This window comes from Mytilus californianus, unplaced genomic scaffold (assembly GCF_021869535.1).
Source record: "Mytilus californianus isolate M0D057914Y unplaced genomic scaffold, xbMytCali1.0.p SCAF_5, whole genome shotgun sequence".
NCBI lineage: Eukaryota > Metazoa > Mollusca > Bivalvia > Mytilida > Mytilidae > Mytilus > Mytilus californianus.
This window is the reverse complement of record NW_026262701.1, coordinates 26,061,878-26,075,712: the sequence shown is the minus strand read 5'-3', so window position 1 is coordinate 26,075,712 and position 13,835 is coordinate 26,061,878. Positions and strand designations below refer to the sequence as shown.

At 31.7% G+C, this 13,835-nt stretch overlaps 1 protein-coding gene across 3 annotated transcripts in view; it reads right to left on the bottom strand.

The window, feature by feature from the left end:
* Positions 1 to 528: 528 nt before the first annotated feature.
* The window catches only part of LOC127701994 (uncharacterized), a 29,774-nt gene continuing 16,467 nt past the window's right edge, over positions 529 to 13,835 (bottom strand). Inside the window, exons 8-16 of one of the 3 annotated variants that reach the window (XM_052205965.1) lie at positions 12,409 to 12,497; positions 11,880 to 11,931; positions 10,891 to 11,009; positions 8,369 to 8,521; positions 7,308 to 7,511; positions 6,392 to 6,492; positions 4,859 to 5,024; positions 1,404 to 1,555; positions 529 to 1,057 (exon numbers count right to left, since the gene is read on the bottom strand). In XM_052205965.1, coding sequence (XP_052061925.1) covers positions 694 to 1,057; positions 1,404 to 1,555; positions 4,859 to 5,024; positions 6,392 to 6,492; positions 7,308 to 7,511; positions 8,369 to 8,521; positions 10,891 to 11,009; positions 11,880 to 11,931; positions 12,409 to 12,497 — 1,400 coding nt within the window. In that variant the 3' untranslated portion in view covers positions 529 to 693. Of the gene's footprint in view, positions 1,058 to 1,403; positions 1,556 to 4,858; positions 5,025 to 6,391; positions 6,493 to 7,307; positions 7,512 to 8,368; positions 8,522 to 9,324; positions 9,598 to 10,890; positions 11,010 to 11,879; positions 11,932 to 12,408; positions 12,498 to 13,835 lie in introns of those variants that run through there. The other 2 variants (XM_052205966.1, XM_052205967.1) reach the window with 2 other exon arrangements.

Sequence of the window (13,835 nt, the reverse complement as noted above, 5' to 3'; positions counted from 1 at the left end):
CAATCTTTTCCAGAAAATATATATATATACGTATGTGCGTGTACTCGAACGTTGGAGTGTTAAAGGTACGAATACAGACATTAGAAATATAAATTTAATACGTGCTGAATTGATTCTTATAGCAACACGTCAATCCGATTTTATACAAAACTCTTACAGTTAAGTGGATGCGTCGATTACTATTTTAATCGATAACAGCATATTCTTATTCTGTTTTTAAGTTAACTGTTTTCAATGAATACTACTAACCAGAATCATAATAGAGTCCTGGCAAAGAAGTACCATGCATTAAAGAGTTCCATTTCACAGTTTTTTTTCGAGGGAAGATTATTCGTACCATTCTATTCTATTGAGAGTAAATATACATTTCTTTTACCATTTATGTTATTAAATTTGTTATACCAATCTGTGTTGGTTTTTTCTTTTAAAGAGTTAACTCTTCTAGTGTCATAAAGATGAGCTGTTTTAATACTTCTAAATCAAAACTGTTAGATATAACCATTAGTACAGTAAAGAAATCATTTCAGATCAGGACAAAATAATATTTATTTAGATAACTAATAATTTTCAATAAGAAGTTAAATCTGGAGAAATCTAAATCTAAAATTTTCTGATTTAAATAGGAGCCACACTTTTTTTTAATATGACTTCAACAGTAGTAAGATTTAAACTGATACAAAGTAAAACGGAGATTCATATGTCCAATGAGAATACCACACTATTAACTCTAGTAGATTCCGACTCGTTGTCCGTATTTCTAACAAAACCATATTCCATGCCATCTGTTGTGTTTGCATCAGCCTTTGGATATATTGCTTTAGTTTTCTTTTGTTGTTGTTTTTGTAGTACAATTTCATTTTCATCAGAATCACTATCACTATTAACACAATCAAAAGGAATACTTTGGTAATGTATATTATCCCCTTCCATTTCACTAACAGCAAGATTCGCAATATTTGTAGCGCCGTTTTCTATAATGTCTTCGTATTGATCATTATTGTCTTTCTGTTCTGGTATCATGTCATACTGATCTTGTTCTGAGACATTTTCTTCCGATCTAAAAAGCACAGAAAAAAAGGAACATGATTCACTTTCTAGTCAACAGTTATAAGGTAATATTGCTATTAAACCAATTAAAAAAGAGAGAGGATGACATGTGGCATCACAAATTTTGAATTTTAGCAGACGGCATCATGGCCGTAAAAAGACAAACGACGATAAATCAATGAAAACGCTACACAAAAAAAAACGACATAGAAAACGGAACATTGAGTAGCACACACCTTGCTAAATAGTTGTAGTTGAATGAAGGTGCTCTAAAATGTCTGCAGTTCAATCGTGTAAAATCATATGTAACTAATAATTTAGAACATTGCTGGAATGAAGAGACTTGTTATATTTACCGTAAATGTTTTTCTATGATATTAAAGAGTTGTTCACAGGTAGGACGTTTGTCCTTGTCCTTACTCCAACACCGACACATTTGTACATACAACCACTCTGGGCAGGCCTCTGGCTGGTCTGGCTTTCCATCTCTGAATAGGTGGTCACGCAACTAAAATGGTATGAAAATGTACTGTAGTTCAGATAAAATCAAAGCGCGAATGCGCTGTAAAGGCAGTTACCTACAGGTCTTGTGATTGTACATTCCAGATTTATTACAATCATGTTTAAACATGTACATCTTACAGTTATTCCATACACAAAATTTAGTTGACCTATTGCTGAACTACTGAGTAATTAGGGAAAAAAAACCAAAACTGAAAAAAATGACATTGACAAATGAACTTTGAAAATGAGGTCAAGGTCAGATGACACCCACAAAACCGACATGTACACCATACAATAATTTCATACATCAAACATAGTTGACCTACTGCTAATACATGTAGTACCTAAAAAAACACAAAAAAACACAAAAACTTGACATTGACCAATGAACCATGAAAATGAATATATAGTTGACCTACTGCTTTTTGGATCCAGAGTGGTGCGTAGAGGGCGTACGTCCCCCCTTTTTACTTGCTTTTTTTTGATTGACTGTGTTTAAGCCAAATTATAGACATGTAATTAGTGGATTAAATAAAATTTCACAATTTCAGTTAAATTATATACAAAGCTTGAGCATGTCTTCCAAAATATTTTACATTATTTGAAAGATCATGATTAAGAGCATTCCAAATTATGCCTGGATGGCAATTGAAAACAGGAAATATATTTTAAAGACTGAGATGAGTATGTTGCAGACTATACAAGTATTTGGACCATACATGTATGGTCATGACCAAATGAAATAAAGTGAATTTTACTTACAAATAAGAATTATAATAAAATCATTTTAACATGGTCATTATTGATTTGTCTTAACATTTGTACGAAAGTAACGAAACTCAACATGTCGGCTTGTAAAAATAACTTTAAAAAATTTCTAAAGGAACTCTTAATCAAGAAGTCAATTGCTCAACTCACAGAAAACTGTTTTCTTTTTTTTTTAATTTACTTTGGTGTTTTTATTGAATAAAAATTTCTTAACCATTTCAAATTGTTTTAATTTATTTAATGTGTATCTAACAATAACAGAAAAATCGTATGAATATGAAAAGGAGCACAATAATTGAAGAAAATAAGTTAAGATTAGAAGAAAGTTTATGTCTGAAAATATAATTTGAACACTGAGTGTAAGAACAAAATGGTCCAAATACTCATACGGTCGGGAACAGGTATACACGCCTGTGTTTGTGTATGAAGAACATTGTCAGGCATGTCAGCGATTCCAAAGGAAGAGAATAGGGTAAATAAATTATATGGGTAACTTACTTACTACTAAAATGCTTTAATATATACATTGATATATTAGCTTTAAGAGCACTGTCTATATGACATTGACGAATGTTGTTTAATAAAATAAAAGGACTGGTCTTGGAACAATGGCTCATGTAAGAAGTACAATCCAACTTGGCGTCCTATACTAAATTTGACTCAGTTTCTGTACTAACGTAATCCTGATCCTTGTAACAGTTTAAACACTAAGAGGCTGTGAATTGTCTTTGAGTCTTGCTAAAGGTCCTAAATGTCCACATTGGAGTGGGAAATAGTGAGCATTTCTTTGCTGAGTTGTAAATTAATCAATTTTTCGACATCAAAATCTTCCGATCGATGTTTTGACAACAAAATTCAACATTTCTATCAATGTTGTTTTTTTTTCTTTAATCGTTTAAGGCATGTACCATAAATAGAAGCCATACAGAGTGAATAATATTCGATCACCTGTTGTTTGTTCAATCAAACTATTATCACTTGTTAATTAGCATTGAGCAAGGGTATAAATCAACGAAAGTTTCGTACTGTCAGTCTGATAAGATAGATACTCTAGGGTTTTTACATCTTCAATTCATATAGGTAAAACCCCGAGTGTATTTAAATGTTCTCTGTTTCCCGCACTTTTCGACGACGAGTGGGTATTTAACGACCTCGATTACCTATGAGGGCATGGCACAGTCGGTGGTACCGTACTGTTGGTTTCGGATTTAAAAGCTTTGTCGGATCTAATAGATCAAAATTGTTTACCTGACAAAGGGTCTGACATGATAGCTATGTTGGAAGGTCATACGATTTTCAACAGCTCTGGTTTTCGAAAGAAAACAGATGGATATTACTTGTTTAGGCGGATTTCGGAAATTCGACGTACCAAATGTTCTGAAGATGTAAATTTTTCTTTCCCGCACTTTTCGATGACGAGGGGCTATTTAACGACCTTGACTACCCAATGTTCTGATGAGAAAAAGAATCAGATTTCAGGAGTTATTTTTAACATTTTGCGATTTGGCATATTCGGGTCAACTTTTCGTAATTACATCTACGACTGAAATGATATCAAAAACAACTTAGGATTAAAATACCACTCGAAATAAACCCGAACTCTTCCACACGGATTTTTAAGTTCTTACGGTTTGTGAAACGGTTGGCTACTCATAATGCAAAATACAACTCTATCAAATGTTTGAAAACCTACAAAAAAACACCGTTTGATTCTTTACTTCCCAATGTCACTAACTCACAATTAAAAACACAGAATATCGGTAATAGAAGAAGAAAGAATTCAACTTTTCGGGTAATTTGTGATGACGTATTTACCCCTCACGTAGAGGTAACTCCGACGTAGAAACAAAATGGTTATTGCCCGATACCACTAAAGGCACTGCCTTTAAAAATGGTTAGACAATAAATTAAAGAGATCAGTTTTTTTATCTTCTTATGACAAGGCTCAATCCAATAACTTATAAAACAACAGCAGGTGTCAATGTGTTTTATATTCCATTAATATGCAATTGACTTGCAAATTAATTCGACATTTTCCTTTCATATGCATTTACAATCGTTTTAGTAACCATAGTGATCCTCGACTGAAAATAGGGGTCTTTAAATCTAAACTGTTACTTCACCGAACAAAAGTGCATATCTTGATAAGGTAATAACATATGTTGGCACGATTGATATCTGTACAGTAATATGGCAAAATTCCACCATCTTGAATTGCAATTGATCTGGATTACCATTTCACGTATATTAGAAAATGAATTTTACTTATCGTACTTGTTATTTCAACGGAGTAATGTATTTTATTTTATCTTACGCATAAAACCTTTAAATTAAATACAGAAACCATCTTGATTTTTTTAAGATTCAGAAAAAGATTATTTTCATGTAGAAGGACCGATAACTCAAATAAAGAAATTGTGAAGTAAGACACTGATACACGTAGTCGAGCATTTAAAATTGCATCTCTCTCAAATACTTTCATATATACAATCTACGCACGGAAATAATATAGTCTCTTTTCAGTTTGGTATAAACTTACATCCTCCAAAGCCACGTATGGAAAAGGCGCTGATTCCAATTCTCCTGCCATTGGATCTCTTTGGTTAACAGACAAAGTCATGAAAAACTCGTAGATGGTCATAGCTAGTGAGTACACGTCTGATGCAAATGAGTACTGTTTGAATTGCAGCACTTCTACTGGACACCTGTTTATTTTAAATATACATGTTTTACTTCCCTTTCAATACTCTATTAAAATATTTTGTTTTTACAAGATTCATCATTTCTTGAGGACATCAAAATAATAAGTTAAAAGAAAAGGAAAGACTATTGTGTAAAACTCATCGACACAAATTAATCTCTACGCGTATTTGGACATACCAAAATCAATGTACACTGTATTATTGTTTTTATTCGGCTCGAAGTAACTTTTATCTCAATTCAAGTTTAAGGCAACCTCTAGCACCACCTGTTTTGGCGGATTTTTTATTTATGTCAATTGCGCTACAACTTTGCATTGACGATCACAGTTGCAGGGTAATATAAACATATTAAAATCTGGGTAAGAATTCTAATAAACATGAGAATGGAAATGAGGAATGCTTCAAAGAGACAACAACCCGACCAAAGAGCAGAAAACAGCCGAAGGCTATTCCAATGGGTCTTCAAAACAGCGAGAAAATCTCTCACCCGGAGGCGTGCTTCAGCTGGACCCTAAACAAAACTGTAGTTACCTGACACTTATGTATTATGATGTAACTTATATTGCAATGGCTAGACGTTGAATTACACACTAAAGAACAACAAAGTGAATGTTCATCATTCTGACATTTTGACATTTTGTTGTTCTGAAGAGTTAAACCTTTTTTTTATCGTTTGTTCTTGCGGTGCCCCACTGTCCAAAGTATGGGGGATGGGTAGACGATTGACATCATAACACATCTTCTTATTTAATATAAGTATTGAAAGTCATAAAAAGTCCAAATAAATCATAGTTTGTGTTGATCGTAGATGTGTTTGGTACTTTTGTTGTTGAAATAAGTATTTTTGCCTCTTTGTCTCCACATACCTCTATTAATGCAGCATTAATAAATTTTTTGTAATATTTTGGTTTAAAATGTCAAATAGCCTTGGATGAAATATTGTCCTTCTAGAATGCTATACAGAAAAACACTGAACACCTTTTCTTGCTTCAGTTTAGTGGTGTCAATAAATCGAATAGAAAAACTGACTTTTTCAAAAGCGGTTAAATTCATACAATATTCAATCAGGCCTGAAAAGATAGGTTTTTTTTGGTGTGAAAATAAAAAGATATATTACGCTATACTTGGATGGTTTTCAAAGGTAGTCCCTTTCGAATGAACTTCATGAGGCACACTCAATGTTAAAGGGTTTGAACTCTGAATAAAAAACAAAAATACCGAACTCCGAGGAAATTACAAAACGGAAAGTCCCTAATTAAATGGCAAAATCAAAAGCTCATACACATCATACGAATGGATAACAACTGTCATATTCCTGACTTGGTACAGGAATACTTTGAAATCAATCGTTTAAGTTGAAGTTTACAAACCATCTCATATTATCTGTACAATCTTGACTAGCAATCACATAATCATCTTCTAATCCGGATCGGTCAAACCATAACATTCTCCCTAATCTAGCCATAACAACCTTTAGTTAAAAATAAAATGTACTCATGCACATAGTGCCATCCATCTCGTATCAAAACATAACAAAAAACTCATTAAAAGGATAAATATTATGAAGCATTTTAAAATGCTTAGGAGGGTTAACAAATCAGTTTACAATTGCATCGCAAAATTCAAGAAGTAGTCCATGATAAATGTACACTAAACACTAATGATTGGGCAATACGAAAAAATCATACCAAAAAATTAGACCCCGTTAAGTAATCCAATTTTTTAATTATGTTTCAATCCTTAATAATTTCCTGACAATCATATACATTTTATCAAATTTTTTGTTTATTTTGATTTTAATTCAATCTAAGGAAATCTAAATCCAAAATGAAGACATTAAAGAGTCACTGACACGGTTTTACCCTTTCACCAGAGATATATTCATTTCCTCTTTTAAAAAAATGTTTGATAATGTTCCTTTGATAAATACTAAGCTGGTACATTTCACGAGATGTTTATGTGCATTCAGGCGCAACCTTTGGTTTAGAAATATTCAAATCAAAATTAAAATAAAAATAAAACAAAAGTGAAAAAATGTCTCATTGATTGCTATCAGACATTGACAACAGAGAATGATGCATGTTAGCCGAAAGATGAAACGAAAATTCAATTTTTCAAGTAAGTTTGAAATGTAGAATTGCGAAACATTTAAATTGAGACATAAAATATTTAAGGTAGCAATAAAGTATATAACATTTTAGAATACCCATATATGATATATCTATATTAGCTTTTTCAAAGAGATATAGGCTAGCCTTCCAAAACTATCCATCGTAGACTAATCACCTGATCATTTTCATTAGACAGGTACATATCGGCACATCGAACTGATCCAAGAATCCACGAACAACTGTTCATTTCCATAACGAACTTCACCATTTTAAGAATTAATTCAATGTTTTTCTTTTTAACAATATCATTAGATGGATCCCCGAAATGTCTTGAGTTTGCTATTTCCATAACACTTGTTCTGCAGTCCATACTATAATCCTAGACGTCATGACAAATATAAAACATGAAATCAGTACTTTTAAGATTCAATTTTCTCGTACACAGGATAATCCGTTTACAATTAGTACCAAAGCGTATCTTACACTTCTACATTTTTCAGGCCACAACAAATTTAGGTAATAAGATGGATGGTTTACACTGGATTATTTCAAAATAGACTTTTCATGCATAAAACGTTTTATGTAATGCGTATGTTGCAAAATTTGCGACGGAAGAGATATAAAAACTCGTATACCATTATTTGTATGCTGCATACCCTGAAATCGCAATAATTTATCTCGAATTTATCTCGGATTTTTTCCGTTTTTCAAAATTGCAATGATAAATGCACGGAAAAATTTCTGAATTAACAATAGTTGAATTCATTCACGTCATTTCGTTTCTTCTGCATAGTTTTCGCGATACAAACGAGATCTTACTTTGATTCTTCATTGAAATTTTATCACAAAGTCATTATTGATATGCACTCTCGAAATAAACAAATAAAAATAGACTTCATAATAGCTTTTCGAGACGTTTCATTTGGATTTATACATGTTCTTTTTAATAACACAAAATTTCATATATAAATTCTATACCAAAAGAAAAAAAAAATCGATTCCAAAACGGAAAGTTGTTTTTTCACTCGGGTTTTTGCAACGTGCGTCCCCAAAATGATGGCTGAATCATTTTTTTTTTAGCTAAATGATATATTTATCAATAATAAAATGTATTTGACAATTTTCTAGCACAGAATAAGTAAAGTTAAACGTGTGAATTCGTTGGTACAAAAACGTATAAATTCATAGTTTAAATATGCTATTATATTGAAAAATACCATTTTGGCCAAAACTTACAAGAAGGTATGTGTCACTCTGTCCATCTGTTTTTGTCCATGTTGGACAATATTTCATTTTCAGTACGTTGTTAAAAGTATCTGATTCCAAATGTGATCTAATTTTGTCTATAAGATTAGTTGTTACAGGCTCTCGAACATGAATATGGTTATCCTGTTTATAAAATTTAGATACATAATGATGCATATTATCTGTATGATATAATATACCGTGTCACGCAACTAAATCAAAATAATTAATCAAATAAAAAATAAGAAATTATAATAATGTGAATTACGATAAAATTTAACTTATGATTACAAAACAGGTGCTCCTAACAAAGAAGGAACTGCTTATCATTCGAGAGCACCTGATGTCATCCTCGTTTTTGATGTGGTTCGTTTTTCTCAATTGTTAGTTTTCTATGCAGTGTTTGTCGACTGATGTCTGTCTTTTCAACCTTTTTGTTTTTACAAAAGGTGTTTTCATTTTTGATTCGACATATGATGTTTGACTATATGACCCTTTTCCGATCGAAACTTATTCAATCGATATAATTAAAATATTGCCGATATTTAAAATTCAAAACATGATGACTGAAAAAAATAAAGAAAAGAAAATACAATTTTTTTGTCTCACTGTTTGGTTGTTTCGCAAGATGTCACTTATATAGTTGGTTTATGATTTTGAACAGTTTATATGCTTTTAAAACTGACACTGCTTCATCAAACACTTTACTATGTAAGAGCTATCTTCCAAAACACTGTTTTCTTGTGTTTGCTACTCTTTTGCAATCTTAAAGAGAACGATTGAAGGTCTTTCCACTCCAAATGCAGATATTTCGATTGGAAAATGTTCACTGACGGTTTTAACTGTCAATTCTTGTGTCAATTAATAGCTCTCGATTTACACAGATTTCAAAAATATGTGGCTTTCATATACTTTTGCTGCAAATAAAGAGATAAGTAAATACTTACGGTTTCCAAATCTTTTACGGTTGCAAAGTGTGAACATATATTTGTTCCGCATAATACATGTTCCCCCTGGAACAAAACTATGGATAATATAAGTTCTTGGGAACAAATATTACATAATATTATTTCCACCTTCATAAGATAATTTCCTGGAACTAAAACGTCATATGGTTTCATAATATTTGTTCCTTTAAAGAAATTTCAGATGAAAATGCCTGTACTTTATTATTGGAATTTTACTTCCTTACATTTGTAGCTAAAAATAATTATGGATATTGTAGTATATATTCCTAGAACTTTGATCATATAATAAATAATTCTAGAACTTTAATTATCTAATAACCATGATAACTATTCCTAGAACATTTATAATATAGCCAATATTCCAATATGCCTGGAACTTTTATAATATAACAAATATTCCTAGAACTTTTATATTATAACAAATATTCCTGGAACTTTTTATGAATTAACAAATTTTCCTCAAAACTTTTATAATATAACAAATATTCCTGAAACTTTTATTATATAAAACATTGTCCACAATATTTATTCAAAAGAACTTTTAGCATATAACAAAAGTTCCATTGGGAACTTTCCTTATGTAATATTTTATCCTCTGTGAAGGAAATTTTCTTATAGCATTGGATAAAATATTATATACTAAAAGTTCTTTGGAACAAATATTATGAGGGAACTTATATTCTGTCACAAAAGAAGTAGCAAACACAAGAAAAACAGTGAGAGAAAAAATATCGCCCCCACAAAAAAAAAACAACTGAGAGCTTGACCTCAATTTCAAGGTCATAAGGCAAGAACCTAAAATAAAATACTCTAGGTCGCTACTTTATATGGTTAATGAGTTCTATCAATTTACATTTTGAATATAAAAGGGGGAAAAACTCCCATTTTATGTCCACGTACCATTTCAAACAAAATGTATGTGTTACAATATGTCAAAACTAACAATATAGTAAAATATTTTGTCCATGTCTTTTTTGAAAAGAAGCGAAAATAAGTCCAAATCAAATTTAGAATATAACCTTGACCTTTGACCTTGAACTCGTTTTCATTTTGGTGGACCATGGACATCAAATTAAAAGACCCTAGGTCTCAATCACTTATGGTTTATGAGTAACTATAACATTTCTCTTACGTCGAATATGTAAAGGGAAAAAACTATCCTATGGAATCTCCAAATCTCTTCGGTCAACATTATTCTGAAGATCCTGAGGATATAAAGAGCAATTTGGTGAAATATTTCTTATATTGCGAGGGAGTAGCAAACATAAGAAAAACAGTGATCGGGGAGATAAATCTTACAAAGAAAAGTGTTGCTTTAATCGGTGTCAGTTTTAAAAACGTATAAACTATTCGATATCACAAATCAAATATCTTAGCGACATATTGCGGAAAAAAACAAACAGCGCAAGAAAAAAGGTACACGAAAAAGTGGAAAGACCTTATAATTTTAGTTCATCAAAATATAAATCAAACTGACATTTAATCTTATTTTCAAAATAACAACCGTAAAATTTATATCTTTAACCAACAGTAAAAGTAACTTACCTCAATGTTCACACGTGGTCTGTCTGGTGCAGTTAGCTCAGAGATCTGAATCTGTATTTCTGTTATTTGGCTTCTTCTTTCTTCAATTTTAAGGTTCGTGTATGCGTTGTATAAGTGATCTTCAATAGGAAAATACAACACATTTTCATGTATTGAGGCAAGCGTTTAAGACTTTGTTTTAAGTGAAAATGTTGTTTTAAAAACATAGAAAGGTACTAAAGGTTAAATCAATTATAGTAATCAATGTTGGACAGGCTACCCCATGGCAAAAACATTCAAACAGCTAAAGTTAACAGGCACTACACATAGACAATGAAAACAAAGAATTCTTCTTGCCATTGTTTTAATGGTATTGAGAGCTGAATAGGATGAATTGAACTTGTCATTTGAGTGCAGATAAGTCAGTCTCCTTTAAAATCAATTTCATATTATTAAAGAGTCGAAATAGGTGAACAAATCTAAATCGATCGACGGATTGTCCAGAAGTCTTTATCTTAAACAGCCAACAAAACCCTTCGCAGAAATCTATAGATTGAGCAAAATCAACCACACAGTATATCGAGGTTCAATTCAGCTGAAGAGTAAGCAGTACATGCTTCAATGGTGGTACCCGTTGTGCTACGCATGTATAAATTTCGAGATAAGTAACATTCGGTGATGTCACGATCGAGGAAAAAAGGACGGTATTGTTGCTCCGAAAAGAAGTGCACACCCCTGATTATCTGTGACATAGTTATTCCATTGCGTCCAATTAGATTAAGGATCAGTTCTACTTACATAGGTTTCAGTGACTTTATCAGGTTTATGATCTACTCCTTTTTTTAATTTAACTTGGAGGTCGGTACCTTTGTTAAAACTTTTTTATATATATAAAATTTGTTTCAAATGTTATAGCAAAAAATATACTATCCAGTTCCATTTGATTAAAAAAAATTCATTTATATCTCATCAAATTCTCACTTGACATTTTATCCTCTAAATATATTTACCGGATCTGGTAATGGTCTGTTTTTTCATCTGCAGAAAAAGTTGAGGTATTCCCTAAAACACAGAATTTAAGGACTTTCTAAATTATCTTAGAATATTTACTTACTTACTGTACGTGTTCTACATACGGAAAGGTCAATTTATTTACGCATATCACATTTGCAACTAAATGTTTCTTTTTTACTTTTTTTTTAACGGAGGACAAACCTTTTTTTGGTATTTGGTTACTTTTCATAAAGGACCGCACTAATACTTTTATATCTACTTTGTATTTTTGTAGTGAGGAAAATAAATGTATTCTATGGTTGCTTTAGGCACGATTACATTATAATATAACTGATTTACACGGTTAACTTCTAGTGCCATTATGGAAAATAATTCTTTTCAAAGATACGGGTGTACGCAAACATGATTTGTTGGTTTGGGCTGCAATACAGTTATAACGACACTGCTTTTAATAAGTATTTCTTAATGATTAGATTTGTCAATGAACTTGTAATTCGTCTATCTAAACTACAAAATATTACTTACTCGCATTGGAATGTCCTGTTTTGGATCTATACTTGGATATAATGTATCCTCTTCATGTCGGAGGGAATGATGCCTACGTTTCGATCCTACTTAATGATTGAAAATTATTGTAAACAAAATACAATACAATAATACGAATTGCATTATGATAGTAGTAAAAAGAAATCAAAGCAAAATTAAAAAGTATAAAGTAACGAAGTTGAAACAAATTTTTTTTAATGTTAATTCATATTCATATAATATTCAGCTAATAATTCCCCACGTCCTCAGGTATACAGCATAGTAGTTGTCTGACCTTCCAAATGTTAATTGATACAATCACTGATGAGTCTTATGTAGACGAAATGGTATCTTTGATACTTTTTTTTCATAAATTACGATTGTGTTCTAATGTTTGGATTTAAACCCACTGGAGAAATCTACTGTCGCATATTGATATCTGTTTCTGTACAAACAATAACAGGTTCAACATATTAGCTGTTTATGATCTTTCCATCTTTTTAATCAAATTTAACATATTTTCTCACGGTTTATGACTGGTGTTCACTTTCCCGACTACAATCAAACACCGTCTTTAAAGACCAATGATGAATGGGTGTGTTTCAATTCAATAGCAATATGTTTCGCAATGCGACAGGTGATGCGTGCATAGCATATTGTTTTTCTTATATTGTTTAACATTTCACAGCGGTATAACATATTACTTTAATTATTCTCCCTTAGTTTATTTATTTTGTATTTACATTGTATCATAGATCAAATTTATTTGTTCAGTGAATGTTCACTGGTGTTAATATGTCTTTTGATTGAGTTAAGCCATTTCAATTGATATTTTATAGTGTGTCTTTCTATGTTGTGATGTTACACTATTGTTTCAGATAAGGGTGAAGGTTTGGTACCATTAAAACGTTTAAAATCGCTGCAATTGTTTGCACATGTCCTAAGTCAGGAATCTGATGTTCAGTAGTTGTCGTTTGTTGATGTGGTTCATAAGTGTTTCTCGTTTCTCGTTTTTTATATAGATTAGACCGTTGGTTTTCCCGTTTGAATGGTTTTACACTAGTAATTTTTTGGGGCCCTTTATTGCTTACTGTTCGGTGTGAGCCAAGGCTCCGTGTTGAAGACCGTACTTTGACCTATAATGGTTTACTTTTATAAATTTTGACTTGGATGGAGAGTTGTCTCATTGGCACTCATACCACATCTTCTTATATCTATATAGCATAATATGCTACCCAGCCACCACACCCGGTCTCGCTCCTTTTTTGGAGTTCATCCGATGCCCCCTATGATTGTTTGTTACCTTTTATTATTTTTTTATGAGATGTGAACATCGGTTAATTGCTATTGCCTAAATTTATGAGTATGACTGATGAAGCATAGATTAATGTAGACTTGTGGCAAGAATGATATCATCAGAACTATTG